This window comes from Geospiza fortis, unplaced genomic scaffold, assembly GCF_000277835.1.
Source record: "Geospiza fortis unplaced genomic scaffold, GeoFor_1.0 scaffold7, whole genome shotgun sequence".
NCBI lineage: Eukaryota > Metazoa > Chordata > Aves > Passeriformes > Thraupidae > Geospiza > Geospiza fortis.
The window spans coordinates 1,117,382-1,145,197 of NW_005054344.1; the positions used below are offsets into that span (position 1 = coordinate 1,117,382).

The 27,816-nt window shown below is 35.6% G+C and overlaps 1 protein-coding gene across 5 annotated transcripts in view; it reads left to right on the forward strand.

Annotated features, from left to right (window-relative positions):
• The window catches only part of RALYL (RALY RNA binding protein like), a 369,877-nt gene that overhangs the window by 306,698 nt on the left and 35,363 nt on the right, over window positions 1-27,816 (forward strand). For all 5 annotated transcript variants that reach the window (XM_031058511.1, XM_031058513.1, XM_031058510.1 and 2 more), the window contains 2 exons: window positions 8,046-8,078; window positions 26,057-26,104. In XM_031058511.1, the coding sequence (XP_030914371.1) occupies window positions 8,046-8,078; window positions 26,057-26,104 (81 nt within the window). The remainder of the gene's footprint in view (window positions 1-8,045; window positions 8,079-26,056; window positions 26,105-27,816) is intronic.

The window sequence follows — 27,816 nt, forward strand, 5'->3', positions numbered from 1 at the left end:
CTATAGCAATATATTATTATACAGTGAATTACAAAAATAAAATTACCATTAACCTTTATTTCTTGGTGAAGTCTGTTAGTCTTGGAGCATACTGTCTGAAGATATGCTGTCCACCCTACCAGAACTGATACTTAGTGCTGTTGATTCATAATGTCAAATGTAATTTTGTTTTTTAAAGCATAGGGTATAAATTGCATGCCTTTTTGGTATTGCATGCCAGTATTTCCAAAACTTCTGGGAAAAGCATTGGATATTTTATTGAAAAGTAAAAATGTATTCATAATCATATGTGATTTGAGTCCTAAAAATGACCATTTTCTAATACCTATTGTCATAAAAATGTATGTTGCATTTTTCAGTTTTGCATGAGTGAGGTTATTCTAGGAAGCAGCATGACAAACATGAATCTTACATTGTTAGAGAAGTGACCCTCCTGTAACTGCTTTAAAGTGTTAGTATTGTCATTGAGGGGAAAAGGGTATTAAGCCTCTACCCTTGGGATTCCCAAAGGCAATGCCTGCATTAACCTTCATCCTTGTGTGACTGCAAATAGCCATGCAGCAAAGTAGTATTGATTGTGTGCATTAGATCAGTCAACACTGTTTTGTTCAACCCACCCTGAAGAAGACATTCTAGATGGTTTTAGATCAGAACATATTGACCTGAGTGTTCTTACTCTGCTTTAAAGCAGAAGAGGGTCAGGTGAAATCAACTTCATGCAAAGAATGATTAAACCTGTAATGAAGAGATCTCTAAGGCACACTACTTAGAACATTACATTTTTCTCAAAATTCTGGCTTTTTTTTGGAGCATACATTTTTGCAAAATTCAGCAACTAGTAAAAATCATGGGAAAAAGCAAAGAAAAATTGACAGCAGCATGGAGTTGTTTTCATTCCTCAGGTTTTGTTTCCTTTGCTTTCTTTAACAAAGGTACCAAACTGAGCATGTTTTGAGTTTGGGAAACTTGCAAGAATATCACTATGAATCTAAGTTTTAATTTCTTCATGACTGGAAACATCATACAGTGATGTATGGGTTAAACACAGTTTAGCTTATAACTCTGTTTAGCAACAGAAGACTTGGGTGGCATGGGAGGAACCTGGAATCCAGTATTACCTAAGAAGGTTTTCAAATGCATAGTCCGAATCAATTTTACTCCAAATCACAATTTCGTTTTCCTCAGACATACTACCAGGATTTAGTCAACTATGAGAATCCATGCCACTGTTCATGTTATCTTTGTAAGTTTTGGATTCATACATAAAGATGCAGCAAAATCTAACTTGTAAAATCAGATAGGGTACGGTTTTAAAATTACTTAGAGCTTTTAGGTTTCCCTCTCTTCTTGCTGCCTAAAATTTAGGCCACCCATTTAAGAATATTATGGGAAACTGCTTCATTTTTTCCTTTAGTTCCCTTGAGTTCTCCACGTCACCCTTTCCTACTACATCCCCAAAACCCTTCCGTCCTGTGTTATAAAAGTAATGCATTCAGTATCCACTATGACAATGTACATTTCTATTGGTATATCAAAACCAACTTTTGCATATGCTGGTTTAAGTCTCATCCTAGCCTCTTGCTGCTGTGAAAGTTAGCACAGGGAAGAGGTAATCTCTCTGAAGCACTTCCTCACTGTACGTAGAGATACGTTATATTCAGTTTTTCAACTGTCAAACTTCAAAGATAACTCCAAACAGGTTATTAATTACATTCTACTAACTAGTGGTGAAAAAGTTCCTATCCTAGCTACCCATGGGGTAAAAAAATCCTAGTGACTCCTGTCACTTGTACTCATGACAAGAATTTCATGTTTATAAAAGATGTAAGATACACATTTTTCTAGGAAACTAGCTAAATTTGGTCATCTGCTACGTACATCTGATACATATGGTACCTATGCTACAGATCAGTACAGACTGACATCAGGTATTATCGACAGAATCCTGTGCTAAGTGTTCCCTCAAAATCTTTTCCTACAGAAAGTGCTATGGCACTACCCTGTCCTGGGGTTAGGAGTTAAGTAGAACTGGCTACTTAAAATGTGCTGTATCAATAGTCAGTGGTTTTTGCAACCTTTTTAAAAAATATAATAGAATTTAGTTTAATTTAATTAATTAAAAAAACCTTGCACATATTTTCTGTTGTCCAGACATGTAAAGTACTTAAAAATCACGTTTATATATATATATACACACACACACATATTTATATATATACTGGGCCAAAATTCCATTTCTTTCACTTCAAAACACTGAAAAGACTAAAGGCACCTCCATCTTGCAGCATGTTAAATGCAGAGTAAGTGCATGAATGCAAACCAAGTCCTAAGGTGAGCAGAAGCATTCCTAGACAGAAAATCAAGCTGTCTTACGGGGACAAACTGTAATTTCAGTTTTCTCTATCACAATAAATTAAGCTGCATAAGATCCATATCACCCACAGATGTCTTGGGAAGTTAGTTTCTTCTGGGTGCAACTTTTTCCTCATGGACTTGGAGAAAAGCTGGTGCTTCAATGAGTGATCTAAGTTATTCTCAATCTTAAATAATTAACCAAGTCAAAAAAGTCACAAAATATTATTAAAAAATGTATCTTTTTAAATCAGTCAGAATGTGTAATGTGTTGTGATACTTTCAAAAGGGACTAAATATGTATTATACATCTATTAAGGGTTATGTATAGATCTGCATAGAGAGAGGCTGGTAGCCAAAGGGATAATCTTGTTTGATAATCTGTTTATCCCTAGAGTGCTTACTAGTGTAGTAGCTTTCTTATTGAATAAATTCTTCAGTAATTAGTAAAATTTAGTTTTAGTACACTTGAATATTTCAGTTGTGAACTTTGATTAACCATGATCTGAGACTAGAAGAGAGGAAGCATGTGCTGATTAAAGGACACTTCTCAACCACCTCTGAGGAAAGATGTTTTAATACATCCCCATAACTAGGAGTCTCTTGTTACTCAGTTCTTTCTCTTTTAAAAAGTTTTTTTGCAATACCCAGCTAGTTGTCCTTCATTTCATATATGTATAAAACAATTCTTGTTCTCGAATTCTCACTCTGCTTTTCTTTTTTAAATTTCATCACACTGAATTAATGCTAATTATTCAATTTATATAAAAAAATATTTTAACTCTCTTCACTGGATGATTAAAACCCAGCTTTTTGGTACCTATTTTACATGCAGTAACGTCTTTGTTAAAATGCTTTATGCACACCAATGTTAAATGAATCATAACACTGAGTGTTCCTATTACTTTATGTGTCTCCCTTTCTCTCTGACATAATTCTTTGTTCATGGTCATGCTGGGGATAGATTTTATTTTCACAGCTTGATTATGAGACTCTCATATCAGGCAATATCAAGAACTTTAAAAATGAGACTAAGTCTTACCTATCATCTGTCTTATCATTTATCCACCAAGCATCAAAGGAATCAGTTTGCACTGAAAAGTGACAGTTTGAGCTCTCAGTATGTTAATTTCCACCCATGGCTTAAGTGATGTATTTTATTTTGTGTTAGAATCTTTATATTTCAATAAATAACAGAAACACTTAGGTCTGTCAAATACAACCTCTTGAGGTACTGCAAAAACTTATACATAGTATATGACATTATGCAATGTTCATGAAAACAACAGTTGGTTGTTGTTGTTTTTGTAATCTGAATTATCAATTGCAATGTCAACCACCAGATGGGAGTGGAACTTATTAAAGTTGTTAGGGACAATTGTAAAAATTTACATAAACATATAAATTAGTCTTCCATTCCCTCTGCTTCTTAAACACTTCTGATAGATTAGATCTTCTATACAGACATTCTACTATTTATTTGTTCCATAATATGGCAGAGTTTCTTGATAAAAATTGTCAACATTTATAAAGACATTTATGGAAGCTTCAGAAGGAAAAATGAGCTTCTTATCCTATTCTATTTGACAATAGTTGCTGACAATGTCCAGGAAAATTATCTTGGATTGAAATTAAGTCACAGAAACCAGAAAGGAAGGATGACCTAGTGTGCATCAGCAATTGTTCTTTCAGACCCAATAGATAGTGGAAGTTATATGAAATTATATTTCTTCTGAAAATTAAGACATGCTTTTATTAGGCTTGCTTGCATTGAATAGAAATATCGGGAGGTAGCAAAATTTATAATGCACATGCTTTAAAAAAATTAGATGACAATATATAACACTACTTAAAAAGTTCTGGAGATGGTTTTTGATCACTTCAAATCACAAATTCAACATTCAGAAAAATGCATCCATGTTTGATTATGTGAATGGAAACTTGTTTCTTTTGAAAGGTCCCTTGAGTTGTTCTTGTCATTTTAAAATTTAATGCATTGAAAAACAGGGTGAACCATAAATCTGCATATTCTTTCACTATGCAAATTTCTGCTAAGTCTTTGGTCCTGCTAATTATTTGGTTCCTAAAGCTGCACAATGCAAAAAAGACATACTTGGCAGGTAAATAAGTCAGCCACATCAGTTAGTCTAAATACACACTAACATTATACTGAAGTCCAAATTGCTTTACAATGTCCTGACTTTCCTATCTGGCTTGAATAAAAATGCTCCCAACTCCCTTGAAAACTGCAGTCACTATTCATGCATTTTATAGTCAAACAGAAAATGTCTGATGTCAGCTACACAGCCAGCTAATCCTCCTCAGGAATTTTGATATGAAGGTTGTAACCTAAAATGATGACTCATCTGAAAAAATATTAGTTCCTGACCCCTTTCTCTGATTCAGGGCAGATGGTTTTGTTTTTTCAACAAGTCAGAATAAGAATCCTAACAAATTCATTAAATTACATGTGTTTTTCCTACTAAGTGCCTAAAGATGAAATTATATGACAATCGCAAAGAAGAATATATTGATTGGTAATTAATTACCTTGGAGAATCCTTGGCTAAAATCCATTTGCTTGTGTACTGCATTTATATTGTTAGAAATGTTATTCGCTTTGTCCTGTACAGAGTTTTGGGAAGGAGAGGAGAGGATTCTTTAACAAGTAATTATATAGATTTATGTATCTTGGATCAGGCCTCAAATGCAGAAAAATTCTTACCTGTAATCTTAATAGGACAATTATGCAAGAAAGTAGAATTTACTTTGGGCTCTGTCATTCCATGATTTGTTTGCAAGTCAAAGAGGAATTCACACACCCTTATGTAGTCACATTTCCCTGTATGTTTGTCTGTAAACCTTGAAAATTTATCCATCTGAATGTTCAGTCCGTGTCAAAGATGGAATTTTGATAATTGCCATTTATGTAAGAAACCTTAGCAGCAAAGAAAATAACGAAGTGCACAAGTGGGCTAATCAGACTTGTAAAATGTCTCAGGATGCAAGGAGAATAACACAAAATGGGAAATTTGTAGGGTTCTTATTTTAAACACAGTGTGACAAGACTGTAGCATGTCAATGGGTAGTAATCAATTGCCTATGCCTGTTCATTTTACAGTGTCTGGTTTTAATTGAGCAACTGACATAGTGTAAAAATTCTTTTTCCTCCTGAAAAACTTATCTATTATAGGTAGATAAGGAAAATCTTAGCTGAAAATCAAAGTAGAACACCACCTCAGTCTGCCATGTCCCAGTCATGCTACGGATTAGCCTCCCTCCCTCCTATTCAAACTGGTATATTGCCTTGCCATATTGACAAACTCATCTTTTGTGATGGGCCATTTCAGGAAAGAAAGAAAATATCTCAATCTCTTCTGCTTCACTACCACTCCTACATAATTAAATCATGATTCCCTTTGTTTACTGTCTACTTAGTATTTCTTGGACACAAAAATATATTTTTGCAAGGACATCTGCTTTAAGATTTTTCCTGGAGGTGTATGACAGACCTTCTGAAAACTTATCACAATTAGTCTTTTTGCAATATCATATTTAATTTTTCAAGAATTCCTCAAAACTTTGGAAAAGTCAGTATACATGAGGTTGAAAAGAAAGGTAAAAAGTTTTATTGACTATTGTCACCAGTAAATTTTATATAAGATGTTATTTCATATTGTGTTGCAGTTTTAAACCTTTATATTAATTTGCCACATACTGAATTACCAAATAAAAGACCAACAGATAATTGTGTTCCTTTACTATGAGGAACACTCGAACTAATTAAAAGTAATTCAGCAAATTATCTAAAACCATTTAGTCAAATATAGAGAGAGGTCAAACCTAGAGCAGCACTATTTAAATCAAATTGAATTCCAGCTAGAGAATGGACTTCAAATAGATTTTTAATTGCAGTATTTTGTCCACAGGGCCGTCTATCACACACACTTTGTTTTCAAGTAAAATCCACCAGAATATCCTCCATCAGGGTAGTGCTATGTCTCTCTTGATTACAGAATTTCTGTATTATGAAGTATGTAAATACGTTCTAGGGTTTTCATTCTTTGGCCATCTTGCTTATAGTTAATCTCTCCAGCCAAACACTGAGTGCTTCCCCTGGCTGCTTCATTTCACTAAGTAGGAAGAGCGGAAACCAAAACACGGCACCAGTGCACAGAACCTGCAGGAGAAGGGTGAAATCCTCCATGAAGGGCCCTGTCATTTTATTGCTCTCAGTCAGCACTGCCTGAGCACAGAGAATGCCAAGCTCAGATTTTCTTGGGACTGCCCCAACCACAAGGACATGCAGCTTTGGGCTTCTACTGCGTTTCCAGTTAAATGCAAAGCCATCAGTGTTTCCTCTTCTATTCTTTTAGTTCCATGAGGATTTCAACCCCAGAAAGAAAGGGAATGTTGAGCTATAATCATTAGGACAACAGAAAAGGGACTGTGTTTTCAATGTTTTGGATTTTAGAGGATGGTAATAATTAAACCGGTCTATTGGTTTGTGAGTTTTTTGCACAAAACCTTGGTTGGATGAATAATAACTGCAACAGTATTCAGTTTTTTTACAAAGAGGACTTTCATGAAACTTTTTCCTTAAAACATTTATTATTTAAAGTATCTTTGTTTACAACTGATGTTAATTTTTTAAAATTAATTATATTTCAAATATTTTATTGTGGGTCTAAATTGGCTTCAGATTCATAAATTAAATGCTCAGTTCCACATATAATATGCTTTGCTGCATTAGAAGGCTACAACAAGGTTACAAAGAGATATTAATGACCTGGGTGTTTATTTTCCTCTCTTTCTTATACAGTATACTCCATGGGAATCATCACAACAGAACATTTTTGCACATCACGTAACCACTCAAAATTACTCAGCTGTCAATGTGCTTTAAGCATGTTTATAAAGGATCCTAAAATCATATACTAATGGTCTTATCAAGCAGCTGATATTAGTAAACTCACTGAAGTCAGAACACTCTAAAAAAATAAGGGCAGCCAGTTGCAGATACCAGGGCAGGAGCACTGCCTGATAACACAGATGAGGACTCTTGTATCTGCCCTGGCTGGATGGAAACTCCCAGAAGAGGCTCCTGCCAGTGTGCAGGTGCTGCATCTCCTCACAGCCACAGCAGCCACATCAGGGAGTAGGAGAGCATTTGAATCACTGGGTTTAGAACTGAGCATGATTCTGGATCTACCAAAACAGTGACACGCAGACCCAGCACAAGGCCAAGTCTGGCAAATGGGACAGAAGTTCTCATAAGGATGAAGTAATCTTGTCATACGAGCATGCTGGAAGCCAAACAAAAAAAGAAAAATAAAAATGGCAACAAAAAGAATGAAAGAACAAAGTATTTCTTGTTTACTCTGGACATTCCATTCAAATACCTACACAAGTCATCTCAGTCTGTGAAATTCAAAGGGCCTAGATGTGCAACTTTGTAAATATTTGATTTCTAGATCAAAGTTCCATTGGCTAAATGGGATTTTTTCCAAGTTAAGTGGAAACTAAAGTGGAATACTAAAAGTGACTACTAAAATGAATCAGGCCCTTCTATTAATGCTAAATTGTGTAATTAAATAAACTTGACACTGAGAACAGCTGTTTTAAATTCATTGCATAATTGTTTTTAAATGCAATAAATGCCTATATTTAAAACTTTTGTTATTTACTTGACAGACTTGAATCAAAGGAGCCTTTCCTGTCCGTTGGGTAAGTAAGAATATGTATATTTTCATGGATGTTTATATATTTAACAACCATACAATATAATTTATGAGATTATGTTGAGCATAAACATCCTAGCAAACATTCAATATTATGGTTATTTGCTATACTTAAGCTTATAAAATGCAGCTTTTAGTCAATAAAGTCAGCAGTCATGGATATTTTCCTTCTCAAAAAGAAACTAAGTATGTTTCACCTTTATTGACTAAACAAAACTTACACTAAAATACATATAGGAGTTAAATGTTGCATTAAAAGGTAGCTGATTTATTAATTTATTTTCACTGACTTTGTTCAGAAACTATTCTAAATCTCATCTATTCCACTTGTCTAAATCATGAAAAAATAATTAATATTGTCCTTTAAAAAATTGCGATACTTCAATAACAGAAATAAAATCAAATTGATGAAATAGGAAAAAAAATCACATTTTAGCTTGATTATAAATCACTGCACTGATTTGCATATTTCAGCCATAGCCTTCATAGTGTCAGAGTAACTTAAACAGTTATATATTCTCTATATATAAATGATAATTCATTGTACTTAAAAATTATTTTAAAATGTGTCATATTCTAAAAAGTATCATTCTTCTATAAAATGTAGACTAATATATGTATTAGCGGTAATTACCTGCTTTTTACTTCTGAGCCAGAATTTCACTTTTCATGCACAGTTTTCCTTTCAGCTTCTTTCTTTAAAGCTTTCCAAAGTGTCCTAACATTCTCCCTCCTTGTTTTCCTTCAGAAGTGTCTTTTTTGTGCGTCTTTACTCTCATCTTCCTTTGTTCACACCATACTTTGTGCTATCAAGAATATAAAGTGCAGACAAAAGATCCCATACAAAATAGTTATTTAAGAGTTAGCTCTACCATGTAATTATCAGTGACTTCTGAATTGCTGTACTAACTGCAGAACTAGAAGTCAACTTCAAACTCTGAAGTGCAGAGTAAACTTAACAAGCAAGAAAGTGTGTAAATTATGATCAAAAGAGCTCTAAAAATTAGCATAAACAGGACAGAGATACATCTTGGTTTCTGTAGCATAAAGTAATTATGGTTTGTTGGAGTATATTTTGGATTCATTTTTTGTTGTTTCTACTTTCTACTAGCTCAAAATTGTTGGAAAATATTTGGAGGGGGCATGGAGGGTACACTGTGCTTGTTTTGCATGCTTTCAAATGTCCAAATTTACTATCAAATTCAGTCTCTTCTGTTGATAACTATCATTACTCCAATTCGTAACTTATCCTATTAAGTTGGATTTTTGAGGCCTCCACTCTCATAATGAAGTGATTATTTGAAAATATCAACTTAAAAAGAAGTTGCATGCCATTTTCATTGAGAAGCAAAGTTCTAAGTACAACAATCCAGCAAACAAATAAAAACACAATGCTAGTGGTTACATTATTTGCCACAAAATAGTAAACCCTATTTCTTATCATGATCTGAAGAACCATGCTGGCAATTTTAGCTTATTTGCCTGGAAGGAAGCATTGTGTTTTGGCTTTGGGTTTGTTTCCATATGAGCAGACTGGTGGCCACTATGTAAACACACATTACGTCCACATATTTATTGTATATGACTTTGTCTCTAAAACTGATTCCTCTTGGGAATTCTAATCTGCACAAATAGACTTAGCTTTTTTCCAGAACATTTCAGAAGTTTGCCTGTAATGTACTTGAATTCTTTTATGCAAGTTCGTAATAATGAAGATAGATAAAATCTCTCAAAATTATTCCCTGTGTGCTGCTTTTGCCTTTTATTTCTGTATTTCCTCCACTCCCAAGGAGGGCATCAGAGGGTTAAACCACCATGTTCTAAGGAGGGGCCCAAACCAACATCCACCTCCTTGGTACCACATAAAAGAGACCATCCTAGTCCCAAAAACTGGGGATTTCTTGTTTACAGAGAATGAGTTCTTGTTCCAGGATCTGTATCTGAAGTTTTAGCCCAGAGAGCTGCAATCACCAGGCTTTTAAAATACAGTAATGTTTGCAGAAGAAACGCTGACTTAACCACTATTAAACAAACACATGGGTGCCCTTAATAGCTCTTGCTGCCAGAGTTTGTCAAAACACCAATCTAAATTACTTTTGGCTGCCTCCAGATGGCTTGATCCTGTGCACCAGCCTCCCATTCATCTATCTTCTGTAACAGAGATTTGTTTCCACATTCTCATTATGCTGCCTGCAGGACCTAATTAAGCTTTTTCATTTTGCTGTGCCTAAGCATACGACTGCTTGGTGCTTTTCCATTGCTAATTGTTTTGGCAGGGGAAGAGAGCATGAAGTGGGGCAACCTAAGACCTCAAGTCTGCCACAAGTTTTTTCTGTATATGCAGAGCTGCAATTGTCCCATAAGAGATCCCACAAAGGAAAATTGGTTGATAAAATGTTGCATTTTTTCCCCACTCTCAGAAAGCAGCCAGAGAGAAGCAGAACCCAGCTCTTACTGTTGTCCTTCATATCTCAAATGCAGGGACAGAACACCTCCTGTACTCCCTTGGTAAAGACAATTCCATTTATCATTTTTTCTATGCAAAGTGCATAGCAAAGAAGAAAAACCCACTTTCCTTTACTCCATGTGCAAGGCAGGGGTGTAATTTTGCACTGAAGCCATAGTAATGTCTTTAATGAAAATCTTTAATAGTAGCATTCAGAAGCAAAAATTCATCAAGAATACAGTCTATTCAGATAAGAGTACCTGAATGCAATACTGTGATTTTGGGCTAAAATACAAAATTGAATTTGATATTGTATTGTCTTTCTTTGCCTCTTAGTGATGAAGATACAATCTTTAGGGAAGGCTGAGATATTTGTTAGTGCAGACTACTGAGTGACAGCCTGTAAGGGCATAGGATAATCCTCTCCAGAAATGTTATTTCCACACATTTTGGGGTTTGTGTTCATATTCAATATAAGCAAGACCAAGAGGTGTCTGGACTTTCTTTCCTTTTCATGTTATATAGCATTCATGCTCATGTAGGTTTAGTATAAAAAAGAAGTCATGCAAATGCTCAAAGTGCCTGGAAGACTTTAATATCAGAGGCAGAAATTTTGGTAAATATCCACCACTGAAAATGCATCAAATTAGTTTAATGTAGAAAAGTTTGAAAGTTTCATACTTAAAAAGGCAAGGCAAGTCAAGAGCCTTGATAAAAAAATATATGGATACTGCAAAATGGACACTGCAAAAAGAACAGAGTGCCATCTCATATTAAGTTCATCCTGCTTTGTGCAAAGGATGTATTATAATTTAAAAGCAATATATATTTAAAATACCAACATATTTTAATTATCCACATCAGCTCTCCATAGCTGGAAATTTCTTAACAGTAAAGATGCATAATTATCACCTCAACAAAACAGTTATAATTATCTCTAGATAATTAGATTGGTTATTCAATTATTAACCACCAGCTATTTCTTGGCAGCTGATTTATCTTAGCTATCCGCATTTAAGAGTTTAGCACCTGATAAATTTCAGCTAATACTGCATGCAGATTTGTAACTGGTCATTGGCCTGAGCCTTAAAATTAAAATCTTATTTTGTAAGACACAGAAAATGCAGCATCTTTTAAGGCCTGTAATAGTATTATATGGTGAATAGAGGCCATAATTATTTTGTAACTGTGTTGCACAATAAATTCTTTGAATTAATTATTTTTGGTTTCTAACTATAATTGTATGTAACTTCCGTAATTACATGTGGTCAATATAACTTCACCATATACAGAGGCAGAAAATTCTCTCATAGCAATAATAATTTTGTCAAACATGTAAAAATATTTCTCTTCTCTGTCAGATGTCATTTACTAACATGTCCATATTGCTGAATTCAGAATAGACAGGGAGAGAAAAACAACTGATTTTTTTCTGAGTCTCCTGAAAAGAGACTCATTTACTGCCCACTGCAGAGAATGGGCTTATTTCTGGATAAGCAGAGAATAGTGCTTCAGTGAGATGGTCTTTGAAAATTACCATCTCCAGCATTGAAAAGTACTTTTTCAGGTTTTTTTGATTGATTGTTTCCTATAAGCACTATAATTTTAGGTGGAAAGCCCAGAGGGAAATATAAGAAAAAAATATTGCATTTTATATATTTATGTAATGATGAATAGTTTGTCATTTAAGAAAGAGAGATACAAGTAAAATTAGCACTAGTTAATGCATTTTTTACATTCTTAGTGAAAATACTAGAGGTCTAGTCTACTACTAAAGTAGTAGTATAAACTACTACTTTCCTCACCGAAGTCCTCTTTCTAGAAAGTACATGACAGTAGAAAATACTGAAAAGCCATGCTTTTTCCAAATAATATCCTAATTGCAGTAACTTTCAAACATAGGAACTTAATTCTGCAAGAGACAGAATAATTTTGGTGGACTCAGGTTCTTGGAAGAACTTGAAAATGCTTCTAAAATAGAAAAAGTAAATTTCATTAATTTTCTTCCAGAAGAATAGTTCTAAGATACATAAAATAACTCAAATTTGTCACTCACATTTGTTCCTTTTGCTTAGTAGTATTTTCTTTCCTGCAAGGCCATTTTGCAGATCCATAGGAAATTCTGCTCTCATCCATTGGTTTGAGGGATCACATTCTGCAGAAGTGAGATAGTTTAAATAAAAGCCTAGTGTTTGCAGGGTCTGTTATGATAATACTCAGTCCACTTCCAAAATATGCAAGTTTTTTCAGTTCACAGTCAGTTTTTGTAGGGGTTTGGTTTGCTGTTGATTTTTCAATGGCCAGTAGGTTCTAAGGCACAAAATAGAATGTAGCCATGCAGCATAATCTGTAACAAATTCCATCTCTCTTGTTCCTCATCCTGGTTGTCATGTAGCACCGGTGGAAGGAGCAAACATTGTTCCTACTGTTCCTAACCAACTTCTGAAGAGAGAGAGCTAAGAAAATTATTTTTCTTTGGTAGAGAAATAATACAATAAAAGGAGATATTGGACTCATTTTGCTCTGTTATTATGACTCAAATAAAACTACCAACCAGAACATAACTTGTAACTCTCATTCATATTCAGGCCAGGTATTCAGGAACTGTTTTCATGAAAATCATGGGAGGACTGAACACACCTGACAATTATTTAAACTCATTGTCTAGACCTAGGCAGTAATTTCTCTTGCTTAAAACCACTTGAGTTTTCTGACTTAGGCAGGCAGTAGCGGATTATCTGCTTTTGCAGACAATACCCTTTGAAACAACTGCCTCTGATTATGTGTGAGGTTTAGCCTAGAGGCAAGAGGCACATGTCAGGGCTCTGCAAAGGCTCTTTACTGGATGAGACTTTGTGGACATTCTCAGAGAGACAGGAGGGATTTGACAGCACATACGTATACCTGTGGAAGATACTGAGAATCTATCTATACCATTTAATTTCAGGTAGTGGTACTGGCCTCCTTCTCTTCCAACTTTCCAAATCCCACAAGACTTAAGCTTTTCTATAACTGCCCACTTACTGCTATTTTAAGACTCTGAAATGGGCATGAATACAGCTATTTTATAAATTTTTTGGTCCACTCCTGGGACTGAATTTTTCAGTGGTTTTGTGACAGTACTCATTGTTTAAAGATCCTAGATTATGTACTTTTCCTACTGATCTGCAGTCTAAATCTAATTATTTCATGGTTTCCCTATTTGCCTGATTTTGTCATTCTACATCACTTCCACTTTCACACACAAAACAATATATATATATTACATTAAAAAGACTAATTAATTTGGCAAAAAAATGTTATTTTCCTAATTTGTAATTCCTAAATAACTTTCATTTCAACAAACTCAAGAGATATTAATCTTAATAAATAATTTTTCCCCTCTCTGACCTTAAAAATATCAGTAGCAATATTCTTCATAATTGGGAAAGGCAAGAGCATGAGATCACTTTTTTTCTTCTGGTTGTTCTATTTCCCTTTCTCTTTTTTTACTGTCTTCTATTTCTGTCTTTCAAGACTTCCCTTTCCCTAGCAATTCTAGAAAAACAATACATTTCCATATAATTTATGTGTTGGTTTAATGATGAACTATTCCTTAGCACTCAATATTTGTACTCTCACCTATGTACAAGATAGCCAGGAGGTTTTCTAGAGGAGGGAAAATTATTCACAAGAGAATGTCTCTGAAGGAAGTTCAGGAGCCTGAAATATTCAGGGAGTGTAGGACTGAAATCTGGGAACATAATAGAGAGTAAAGTCAAGGGAAAAGGACAAAAAGTGAGATATTGCCTTACAATGGAAGATGGAGGGAGGAAGAAGGACAATATTTGCTGGGCATGTACCCTCACTGTGGGGCAAAACAATTTACATCTAATTTCCTTTTTTTTTCCCAAACAGCAGTGACTGACCTACAATTTATAAAAAATAGTGTTTGAAAGGTCTATGATAGCAGTATTCCTATTTCCTGTTTCTGAGGTGTCAACATAGCATCTTGCCACAGCAATCTATACAGGCTTCTGTGAGTATTCAGTATGAATAAGTTTACTGAGGCAGTTACATGCAGAAATATCATGAGACCTAGATCCCAACTCAAAACACATCTGAAAATTCAAACAGTTTTTCATGCTTCTTATGTCTGTTGGATGTGAGAGACTTTATTTATTTTCACAAATTTCCAGATCATTACTGTTATAAATGATCAATTGAAAGCCAAATTATCAAAATTGCAAAAATATTTATTTATCTTCTTGTGCAACCAAAATATGGTCCTCAACACCACAGCCAAAGAGACAGCGTCGAGCCCGGGATCAGCGCTGGGTGAACCTGGAGCTGACCTCTATCGCATTGAATCCCGCCTCGTTCACGAGAGCCGCTTCTAGCGGGGATGTTTTATACAGTTTATTATGCCCGAGGTGAAGGAGTCCCAGTTTCTTTTGTAACTCTGCATATTCATAGTTGGTTCTTTCACTGTGCAGACTTGGACAATCACCATTGCTTGGTTGATAGCTAGCGTTGATCAAATCTCGGGAAGCTGTGTATTCACATGTATCTTTCTGGTGACTTGTCTATCTTGATTGATGTCATTTGCAGGACGATGATTGCTCTTAGGCGGTTTCCAATGACTCAGGATAACGGTGATCATTGCATCTATTCATGAGCTAAATGCCAATCCTTGTCTGGCTGCCTTCAGGAATTTTGGAGTTTGAATAGACATCCGCCTCTCAGGCTTCTCGTGGTCAGACTCGTTTGGATTTCACAATCTTTATAAAATACATTCTTTTATAGCGTGAATTATTTCTAACATATATTACAATTACAAAGAAGTTTTATCTAAATTTCTTCCTCTTGATAGATATTGAAAGATATAATTTTGAAGTTTTATATTTTGAGTTTCAAATTCCCTATAATGCTGTACAAATTATCCTGTGTCTATCCCCTGGCTCTTCTGCATGTGTTTTTCTCTAACTACTTTGGTACAATAATAACAATTTAAACTCTTCTTAATATTAAGTTCTTAGCACACTAGGCCTTAAACAAATATTTGGAGGGGATGTGATGGTTGATCCCTCTGATTCCGTGCTTGAAATCAATTTGATCTTTTTCACCAGAAACTGAAATTTGATCCATCTAACCTGACATCTTGCTTGCACTTGAGCTACAAGAGAAAGATTAGTTTAAGAGAGTAAATGCTAGAAAGACAGCCAGTGCTGCTGTGTGAACTTTTACTTGACAGTTGCCTTCCCACCCTTCTGTTGTAATATAACTGCAGTTCCTTGATAAAGAGATTTCTTCTTTGGAGTTCAACCAACTGTGATCATAGCAATCAGCCAGTGGACCTGCTTCAAAAGTTATTGCTCTACACCAGCCTGTGCATTCATTGGCTTTCTAAACAGTAAAGTCAGGAGAATGAGAGGAGTGCAGAAAGAGGCATAACAGAGAGAAACATTGCTTATGCAGAGCAAATTGGAACTTGCCAATGTCTCTCATGTTTGTTAAAGATTTTTAAAAAGATAAAGAGCTTCAGGCTAGGTGTAATTGTCTTTAGTGTTGCTCTGTTAATAGCTTTTTGTGTGATACCAAGGAACAGCTACTCATATCTTGTTTTACTGGGTCATTCAGCTGTGCATTCGCATATTGTGGTATAACCCTAATTGAAATAAAATCATGATATGTCCTGGTATCAGGCAAGCTTTCAACTAGTAAAATGAATTGGATCATAGATTGTTTTCTACGAATTTATCTTGGTTTGAGATTTGACCTTGTTTACAAACCACTTTCCAATACCTTGGAATAATGCTTTACAGACCATAATTTGAAAAGAAGCGTAACTGTATCAGGGGTATTTATGATCATATTCAATAGTCTCTGTTTGGCCCAAACTGGTGTTGATTTCAAAGGTCTTGATTTTGGTTGTTTTAGTTTCAATCTATTTGGGGGAAACTTTTTCTTAGTTTTAATTATGAACTATAGCTCAAAAGCACTATGTAGCTATCCACTGAGTTCAAGGTTCAACTTTTTCTACATCAGCCACAAACACTCTATGCGTATGCACAAGTTTAACAGGTTATAACAGATTCAATGCTGATGTAGCATTAAAAAAAAAAAGATAATTAGGTTATATTCTGCCTTATCAATTGTAGGATAAGAGTTTTATTGCTAAGAGTTTAATTACTGTCCTTCAAATTTAATTTTTAAAGTTTTCAGCTTTGGTTCTGAAATCAAAACTGGACCAGTTTTGCTCAATAAAATTAAATCCTTCATGACATATTAAAGCACAATTAAAAGCTGGAGAATAAACCTTAAAAGTGAAGTAGAAATATCAGAGTGAATCTGTCATACACAACCAGCCACTGACAGTTGACATTGTTATGGTGGTGACTGTTGTTAATGCTAAAGCATTTGTTTAATTTGAAAGGTATAAAGTGATTTCCACCAAAAAAAAATTAAAAAAAAAACCCCAAACATTCTGAGCTTGCCACACTTGAATCCTGTAGCCTTTATTCTAAAGAAGGATGGAAAGTTGAATCAGCTGCCATCCTGTAACCAGCTACTTTTATCAAAGATTTTGATAACCACAGAGATAGATATCAGAAAGAAGTTGTAAGTCCCAACAATTATAAATTTTTGTAGGTTGACAGAAAGGTTTGGGTTAGAAGGGACCTTAAATATCATCTGTTTATAACTAGTGCCATCCAGTAGACCAGGCTGCCCAAAGCCTAATCCAATCTGGTCTTGAACACTTGCAAAGGTGAAGCATCCACAGCTTCTCTGGGCAACAAATTCCAGTGTCTCACCATCCTCACAGCAAATTTCTTCCTAACATCTAATTTGAATCTGTCCTCTTTCAGTTTAAAGCCATTCCCTCTTGTCCTATCATGTAGTGACATGCCTTTGTCAAAAGTCCCTCTCTTATCCTTCCTGTAGGCACCTTTAGGTACTGGAAGACTACGAGGTTTCCCCAGTGTCTTTTCTTCTCCAGGTGTAGCAGCCCCCAACTCTCATCCTGTCTTTGTGAGAAAGGGGTTCCAGCCCTGTGATCATCTTCATGGCTCTGCTCTGGACTTGCTCCAACAGGTCCACATCCTTCTTATGGTGGGAACAGAGCTGGATGCAGTGCTCCACATGGAGTCTCATGAGAGCAGAACAAAGCGGGGGAATCACCTCCCTCACTTGATGGTCGTGTTCCTTGTGATGAAGCCCAGAATATGGTTGGCTTTGTGGGCTTTGAGTATGCACTACTGACTCATATAGAGTTCCTTTTCAACCAACATTCTTGATACCTTTTGCCAGAAGCAGTTATTTGCCAGAAAGTACCTACTGGATATAGCCTCATTTTCTTGCCATCTAAATGAAGTGACACAAAGTAAAGAGAGTTTTCCAGGCAAACTATGAATAACAAATAGTCAAAATGAAAAATTACCAACTTTCAGATTGCATTTTTTGCATGAACTGTTTGCTCTGACCTATTTGAAAGCAGCTAACTGTCATTGCAGGCCCCCAGCTGGGTAATAATTAGCATTGACTCCATGATTCCAGAAGGCTGATCAATCACTTTATTATACTATACTTACTAAGAAACTCATCGCCCTTCCAGACAGTCCAATACAGACAGATCCAATTGGTCAATCAATCCAAACACCATCGCAAGTGGCCAATCAAGAAATCACCTTTTGGTAAACAAATCTCCATAACACATTCCACAGGTGCACAAGAGGTGCAAGTGGAGATAAGAATGGTTTCTCATTCTTTTCTCTCATCTTCTTACAGCCTTCCCCAGGAAAATGCCTAGGAAAGTTGTGTGCTGCTCTCTGTAGCCAGAGAGAGATGCTGCCACAGCTAACACCTTCACAGAAATTCAGATCAATATACAAAGGAGGAAAATTGAAGCATTTCTCAAATAATCTAATTCATTCTGCAGATCTCTAATTTCTTGGTGTACAAATGGATATGGAACTGGAAGCTACATCTTCTGAGATAGTGAAGTTACTAAAACAAAACTGGAGCTCATTATTGTGGCTTATAAAGCAGTTTTGTTCCAAAGTGTTCCCATTTGTTTACCAGAGATAGAGAACCCTGAGAGGTGTTGAATAAGGCTTTGTCTTCTTGCAAAATTAATCTTTTCACTTGTATACACATACACAAATTAATCATGGTTATACTTTAAATCTGGAGTCAAGTATGATTTAGTTTCATGCTGACCTTGTCTAGTTGTCAGTAGCTAGGGGTATTTCATGTTCTGGATGACTCTTTATAGGCTATAAAACTAAAACTGTCTTGCTGTGTAGAGCATTCACAGAAAAGTAAAATTCCAGCCATGTAATTGTATAAGGATGAGTAATGCTAATTTGGTTTTGCTGGGAGGAGGCAAAAATCATGCAAGGGCAGTTCAGCAAGAATGTAACAGGGTAGGAAGGAGGAGTCGGAGAGAGCGAGACCTTAACAGTGTTCACTCCTTCACAGAATCTTGCGACTGGGGAAGAGATGCTAGAAGCAATTCTCAGAGCTAAATTATTTTGGTAGCTTTAAATTCTAATGTGCATGTCCCACAGTGGTAAACCACTTGAAAAGAAACTTTAAATGTTTGCTAGACATGGTGCATAAAAGTGCAAGAAGAGGCCTCATCTGTCAGGGACTGTGACCACATAATCCAGTGAAAAATGTTACAGAAAATGGCAATAAAGGAAGCATAAAGTTCCACGAGCCCAATTTTGTGCAAATCATAGGATCACAGAATGGTTTGTCTTGATAGGGACCTTAAAGATCATCTAGTTCCAATCTCCCCTGCCACAGGGGCAACTTCCACTAGACCAGGTTGCTCAAGTATTAGTATTATGTTCTCAATGGACAATAACAATCAGACAATGAAATTTACCCATCTGCTGCAAGCAAGTTGTCAAAATTTCAAACTGTGCAACTGCTCCTGGTAGCCTGAAACAGCAATATGAAGGAGTCCTCAGGAGAAGTACTGTAGCATTCAGCAAGAGTAAGGGAGAAGATGAAGGGCAATCCCATAAAATACATACTGAATTCCCCAAATTTACTGTGAGTTGGCTCTTTTATTTTTTTCTTCTTAAGATACAGCAGCCAGAGTGGAACATCAGTTAACAATCAATTCTGCTACCAAAATATTTGACAGTGTCTACAACATGTGATTTAAAAAATATGACTTTTGTATTTTAAAAGAGCTTAGACATGGGAAAATCAGGTTAAATCTGAAGCCAAAAATGTAAACCTGATTAATCTCTACATTCAATATGCTCCTCAAAAATCATCAATGAGGGAGAGAGAAAATTAATACCCATATTCTTAGGTGCCCTTAGAATCTGGAGGTAATCACAAAGAAACATGCCAGGCAGAATAAAGCAGGAGAGTATCCAGACTGCAGTCTTCCATGCTATGGAAGGTAGGAGCGCAAGTGAACAAACTATTGATACCAGGATTGTTTTCACATGGGAGCTTGCAAAGTGCTAGATGCACTTGGAAGAAATGACAGGACAGCCATCGATCTAACAGAGCAGGCCAGATTTTATGAGGCCTTTATTTTACAATTTTTCCACCTGAGTGCAACGTAGTCAACCTAGAACTGGTCTAGAGGATACACAGCTGGTTGTGTGATGCTCGACTGTCCTTTCCACTCATCTCTGACCAGACTGGAATTGAATCCAGTTCTGTGCTCGGTTATAAAAGAATCTCCTTATCAGATGTGCTTGCCATGGAAATTATTACTCAGTGGGTCAGGAGTAAAAGAATGCTTTTGCAGATTCACAGAATCTGGTATCTTCATTTATATTGTAACTCCACTTGCAAAGCATCGTCTGGGAAAAACAGTCACTATGGTTTGACATCACAAGCAGTGCTCAGGACCCTGAAAGTTCTGTCTCCTTCACATGTCCAATTTTCTGCTTTAAATCTTGAGTTGCTCAATCCAAAATAACAAAATTACCTATTAATTTAATCAGTAAACTTAGTTTAAATGAGAACACAAATTTAACTTAAGCCTTCTGACATTTTGAAAAATGGAAAGCACGTGATGCAATTTTCTACTTTTTTTTTCTTTTACATGAACTCTGACATTGTTGCATTCCAATTGGTTCTTTTTTTCTGAACCGTGCTTTTGTGTTTCATTCAGTGCTTCTAAGACAGCTTCTCTGAAAAGTACATAAAGTTTCAGATTTCTGGTTTTGGAATCTTAAAGAGTTAGTCTTTCAACTCCAGTGCTACCACTATGATTTTAATTTAAACTGCTGTTCAGTGAAATGCTATGGAAACACTAAACCCATCACTTAATCCTGCACCTGTCAACAAGAGTCTGCTGTAGTTGTCAAACCAAGTCAAATGACACTCCTTCAATGTACACAAATTCACTCCTTCAATTATTAGCAAATTAGATAATCAGTCACATGTGTATGGTTTGACAGTAGCACTTTGAACACACTGAATTTAAAACAGATATTTGAGAGGCTGGACCCATCTCTCTTGTACTAAGGAAGAAAAAATATCATAGGGACATTGCAAACTCCCCAGTCAGACTACACAAATAAAGGACACCTTGGGAAATGGTTGGGCCACTAGAAATCTTTTTCTTTGCCTTACTATGAAATGTTCCCACAGGAAATATAAATAATTGGACAATAGTTTAGATGTCAGAAAAATAGCTTTGCAACAGGAGAAAGTTGGGGAGATATTAAGTAGATTTACACAAGTATCTTTACATTGGAAAACTACTGTTTTGTTTCTAAAGACCATCAGGATAACATTGTTAAGCATTGGCTGTGCCTGCAGCCAAAGTAGTTTTGGTTAGGAGGAATTCTAATACTTAGCTGTACAGAAAATTGTTGGGTGTTAGTTTTGCCTGCATCACTATTCTGTCTTGCTTCCATAAACAGCTCTGAAACCAGCTGATCCCCAGAGTCTGAATATTGATCTCAATGTCTTTGTTCTTGTCTGCTTCACAAGCTTTGCCTAATCCTCTACAGAAAAATGCCTTAGTGTTTTAATTACCTGAATGTGTATATGCAACTTTGAATATTTGCCCAAGCTTTGTCTAAAATTCAGGTTGCACAATAAGTTCAACAGTTTTCCCAAAAACTATTTCACTGGGATAATAGTTCTTGGAACAGAGGATGAGAGTAGAGAAGGAACATGTCTAGAGACAGAAAAAATACAGCCTAATCATATTGCAAATAAATTCTGCCTAGTGCCTGCAGAAAGATACTTTAATGGAAAATGGTGTACTGTATGTCAACTTTTTAATGTATACATGTACTCCTTGGACAAAATGCACCTTTTCAGATTAGAACTAGAAAAAAATTTTCAGTTTAAAAAAAAAAAAAGAAATCCACTTAAAGTATTACATTCCGTGCTGCACTTTTTGAAACGTAAATCCTTATCTTTTCCCCACTCAGGAAAAAGTACATCTTGCTCTTATTAATTGAATAAATGTGCAGAATTAGGGAAAAAACCAAAAAAACCCTTTTATTAACTTATGGTTACAAAGTTAATATGCAATTTAACCATTAATTGCAATATACAAATAGTAGGTTATGTTCAATTTTTTGGCATTTTGGGACAAGTGATTGGCAATTTTGATGTTAAGCTGTTCTTTTTAGCTGTACCTATTTGCCCTCGTAACTTCATTATGGAAATGAATGTAAAATACTTCTCTGTAACTATTTTTCCTCTTTTTTCCTAGTTGAAAGAATCACTGAAAATAATTTGACTTCTGACAGTAAGTCTGTCAGCAAAAAAACAGGCTCTGGAGAATGTTCTCTTTCTCTGCAGAATATACAGCCTGAACTGCAAAACAGCAGTGTCCCTCCACTTCTATCAGCATCCTCATCCTTACCTAAAATAGAATTTTCTTTCAAGTAAAGGTGGGATTCAGCCCACCAATTTGATTCATGTCTGAGAGTGTAGCAAACCATCCACTGAAAAGTGGCCTGAAATCTCCACCATTTTTTTTCAATAGCTTATGGAAGCAACTTATATCTGATTGATTTTCTAATGGGGAAAGTTTCTATCTCTAAATGCTTCTTCTCTAAATCATCTAGTTACCCTCATGAACTTCCTTTTTAACGTCATATCAGTATAGACTGATTCTTTTTCGCTCTCAACAACAAAAATTTCTAACACTCTTTTCCCATGACATGAGAAATTATTTCACAAATGACTGGAATACTAATTTCAAACATTAGGTTGATATGTGCTTCCCAAAAAGTGTTTGATTGAACAAATATTGCTTTTATATTTAATATTTTTATTCAGGTCTCAGAGAAGAAACCAACAGCATAAATGGTAATTGCACTGTCAATTAAATTAAGATGCATTATGCCTATTTTGTCAACAGTTATGACTTAAATGTATCTTTGTACCTGTGGAAAGAAAAAGTGATATTAGCTAAGGCTGATAATGGAAGACAAAAGCTTTGTTGACAGAAAAAACAAAAGGTATTTCTGCTCTGTTCTGCATTAACCCTCCTAAAGTTAGAACTTAGAACACCCCAGAAGTCAGCTACACCACTGATGTTTGGAGCTACCTAAGTTAAAACAGGATGTGATCATTAGTTTATAAACATCTTTTGAGGGCATAGCATAGAGGATGGAAAAAAGATTGTACTTTTGTAGTAATATGATTTCAACATCAGGTATATGATGACATAATAACATTCATACGTTTATTTCAAAGAAGCAGAAGCATAACACTATTTGCCTGCCTGGCACATGTGCAACTGCTGATATGTACAGGAACTTTGAATACACACAGCATCATAGCTCTGAAAATATGGTCATAGGGGAGGCATTTATTCTTCAGGAGTACACAGTTTTAAAGATGTACATAGTGCTTAGTGAAACCGAAAAAGACAGCTTGTACAAGATTGTCTTGGTGATACTAAGTTAGGAAAAGGAGCCATGACTTTTGCTTAGTAGAAGCACATTTTATTGATGAGTTTTCTTTGCCTCATTGTGAGACACATGTAAAGCAGTGTCTTTTACTGTCTACTGCATTAATATCAGCATCATCCAGGCAGTTCTATTGTTAATATTGTCGATGGGTATTGTTAATATGTTTGTGGGTAAGTAATCTGCCTGTTTACAGTGCCATTAGGAAACTGCTGACTCCAACAGTTCACAGGCTTGTTTAAACCTTTCTCTGCTTCTGACCTGCTGAATATCTGGTATTCAACACTGTATGAGTGATTACCTGTGTCCTCCATTACTCAGTCTGTTGTGTTGCTAAGGAATAACTCTCAAGAGGTTAAGAGCCTTGTAGTCACCTTGATCTCATGCCAGTGATTATCTGTGCTAATTTTCTGCTTGGTGTTATACTGCAGCACTGACCAAGTCTTATGTCTGTAACTTGACATGCAGAAGTAGGAAAAATTATGGCTGTAGATAGAGAGATGTACTGGTTGTTTTCACGTTATAATCTCTTCAACATATTATTACAGATGAAACATCATCACTCAACATAAAATTTTCATACCCATTGAGGGGCCAGCAGTCCTTATTCCATTCTGTAAGCCAGATCTGAGTTACTACAGAAAAATATAGTCATCCTTCAGTCTTACTCTAACTGGTGCCAGTGAATTATTCCTCACCAGCTTCATAGTCTTCAACCTTGAAAAAGTGAATTTGTCCAGTCTTTATGCAAATTAAATAAATGTCAACTCCAGGCAAAAGGTTTTATGTGACAGGGCTTTAAAATTTAATATTTTTTCTTCAAATTGTCTGTTATCTTCTACTTAAAAACACACATTGAATATTAACTATGGGCTAACTGAAGCTATTAATCATTCAGCTATATAAAACCACTAGGAAGCTGTGAATAACTGTAAATAAAATAATAGCTTTGATACTTGCTACTTCTTAGTTCCTTGCAGACTGAAGTGAAAGACAAAATAAGACCTATCATATAGTTCAGAAAAAAAATTGCTACTTTTACATAAAGATGTAGTGATGCATCTTAAGATACAGACACATGATCACTATACACAGTCTACTATTATTTACATCCTCTGCCGCACACAGCTTACCTGCTGCTGGTTTCTAGTCTCTCAGGCTTGTTCAATTCAGTGTTTCACATGATATGTATCTTAGGATTTCTTTTCTCAAATAAATTAAAGAAAGGGCCACAGTTGCCTGCAGGTCTCATGATCTTCTACTGCAATATTGTGCAGGCAGACAGTACAATTTATTCTATTATTTGCAATTGGGCACTTGCATGTGAAAGAGGTGTGGCAGTGACAGAAATTGTGCCCTGACCTGCTCTGGTAGAATTTACACATTCTTCAAAGTATGCACTAAAAACCCCATTTTGCTCAATGTTCAAGAGCAGAAATTATCCACAAGTCCATTCCCTGTGAAGAAAAGCTTCTTTAATATGTAGTTGATCTTTAAGGTCCTTTCCAGCCTAAATCACACTACCATTCTATTGTGCCCCTTTATTTTCAGGGAAAGTTTTCTTCTGTGTTTTGTCCTTATTACCTCTGTCTTTTCTAGCTTTTTTCCTTTCTCACTTAAAGCTTCTCCTTCTTTTATGATTCTTTCTTCATGTTTCTTACCTTTACTATTCATAATTGTCCTTCTCAAAACAGTAAAAGAGCATGTTACTAGGCAGAGTATGAATAAATCCTTGTGACTTTTCCATGCAGAGCCTTTACTGGCTCATTGGTTTGCTGGTTTGGGTTTCTTTTGGTTTCTTTTTTGGGTTTTTTTTTGGGGTGTATGAAATAGATAAGACTTCTTTGTTATTTCTTCACCACAAAAGTAGAAAGTTGCTAATGGAATGCAAAACCAGGAATCTGGGATTGACTTTGCTATTAACAGCTCAAAAGTAGTTTTCTCATGAACCTGTGTAATTTCTCATTTGTTCATTTCCCTTGATGGTGCCTGTCTTTTCTCAGATTGGTATGTTTATTCTTTCCTGAACCTGAGAGGAAATGCATCCCTGTAACACTTATTTAGCATTTATTGTTTTAACTTTTTACTTTTTCTCTTTTTGATGAAAACAATTTGGTGGACTCAAGGACTAGCAAGAAGTCCAATCCTTTCCATGTTTTTCTAAATCAAAGTAACTGTCTTAACTCACCTTCTCACTCATTACCCACTCTTTCATGTATTTAACTGTCTTCCTACTCCACTGATGATGCTATGATAGAACAGAAAAGAAGAGGGTGTCAGTTCTGGAATGCTAACTTCATTTGATCACTCTCACAGAGAATTACACTGTAATGATCCTCTAATTACAGAGCTGTCTCAATGTGTTAAATCCTATCTGTGTGTGCTGTCAACTGTTTACACAGTTCTGTGTGCCCCAGACCTCACATTTCCAAATATACAGTGACAGCTGACAGCAGCATTGACAAACATAATGTACATTGTACACAGTACCAAAGATGTGGAAAGACTTTGAAGAAAGCATGTACATTTGAGAGTAAGCCAATATTACCACAGAAGTTTTAATCAGTGTGTATTTTCCTATAAAACAGCACTTTCTTGTTTTTCTGTGTTTTTCCACAGTGGTTATGTCTTTGATTATGATTACTACAGAGATGATTTCTACAATCGGTATGTGTGCCTGTATTTTTGTACATCCTACATAATTTCTCATGTTTGTTGATAATATAATCCCATTGTTTGGTTAAACAGGCTAATTCTGATTTTATTGATTATTCATTGCATTATTTCTACTATTTTTAATATCTTGCAAAGATCACCACCACCAAATGTATGCTTACTATGTAGGTCCTTAGATTTTATCCTTCTCTAAGAGCTTTTGGGGTATTTGCTGTGCTGAACAGTTTAATGGTAGTTTCATAGAGTTCTTCCAGGCTTACTTTCACTAGGATGTAAAGTGGCTGTGAAATTCTTCAGTATGATGTTCCTGGCTTTGTCCAGAAGAACTTTGAAAGAAGCAAAAGCGCAAGCTGAACAGTATGTTCCTGTAGGACAAAAAGAGATTGGAGCAATTGGAGATTTTGCCTTGAGTAGTTACACACAGCTTAGCTCAGCACTGTGAAAATGTATTTATTCAGATGTAGCAGAATCCCCACAACACAGTAGTAGCAAGAATGATCACAGATAACCAACTTGTTAGCCAGCAGTCCTGTGTCTTTGCATTACAGCAGCTTGGTTTGTCATAGGACAGGTGACCCAGAGAGGAACAAAGCATTGCTCCACCTACCTGTTCTAATCTGATATTTCTTCTATATAAAGCAATGGACAGTAGCAGGGGAACAGTTTACACCCAGAAGTTAAGTTAGGTATACGTGCTGTATGCCTTTCTGCTTAGGAACACAGTAGGAAAAATGTAGAAACAATATTTTCATGTTTGTTTTCTCCTGATGTGGGTTCAATTTGAGCCACTAGTTTTAGTTTTGTATATAAATTGCCATGCCCCCTTCGGACAAAGCTAGAAATAGTGAGATATAGCATAGCATATGAACATATGAAATAAAAGCCATCAAAGTAGTTTAATCTTGCTCAGTCCAGCCTTTGCAGTGGGAGTAGCACATGTCCTCTAAGAAGTTAGTTTCCATAGGCTTTTTTTTTATTTTTTCCAAGGTTATTTATTTTTTCCAAGCTCTGAATTTTGTCTGTGGAACTGTATGTTTTTAAACAGAATAGTGTTTCTCATCTATGCCCCACAAATATTAAAGGTATATGTCTAGTTTTTTCCTCAGTTCTGTATTTTATGTGTAGCATAAATGATAAACTGTAATGGTTCATTTTCACCAAAAAAAAATTAAAAAAACTTATTGGACGTTAAGGGTTGTTTCTTGGTGTCTCTCTTGATGATTGCATTGTTATGGGAAACCATTGACAGTGAAACGTATCCGTAGATCTATTCAATAGTATAATTTTTTAATTTAGAAGTCTTTCAGAATTAAGACAGCAGAACTTCTATGGTAGAAAACCTGCATATGAGGTTGGCCTCATTAGGCTGGACATGCTGATATTCTGAAAATAAAAACTGTATGATGCGAACAGTCTCTTTTAGATACCAGGTGATGGAAGGGAAAGATGAAAATCTCAATATAGTAGTCATGGAAAAGAAAATCCCATGGAGAATTTGGTGTACAAACTACTTATAGGAAATATAAATCAAGAAATATAGTCATGATTCTTTGAATTTTTGAACTTCTGAACTTTCTGAATTTCTATGTTTTATCCCAAACCATAGATCTTGTTCCCTAATATTTCAACTAATTCATGTTATTAGCTTTCCAGACTCCTTGAAGGGAGAATATGTCTTTCTTACCTTGACTAAAGCAGTGATG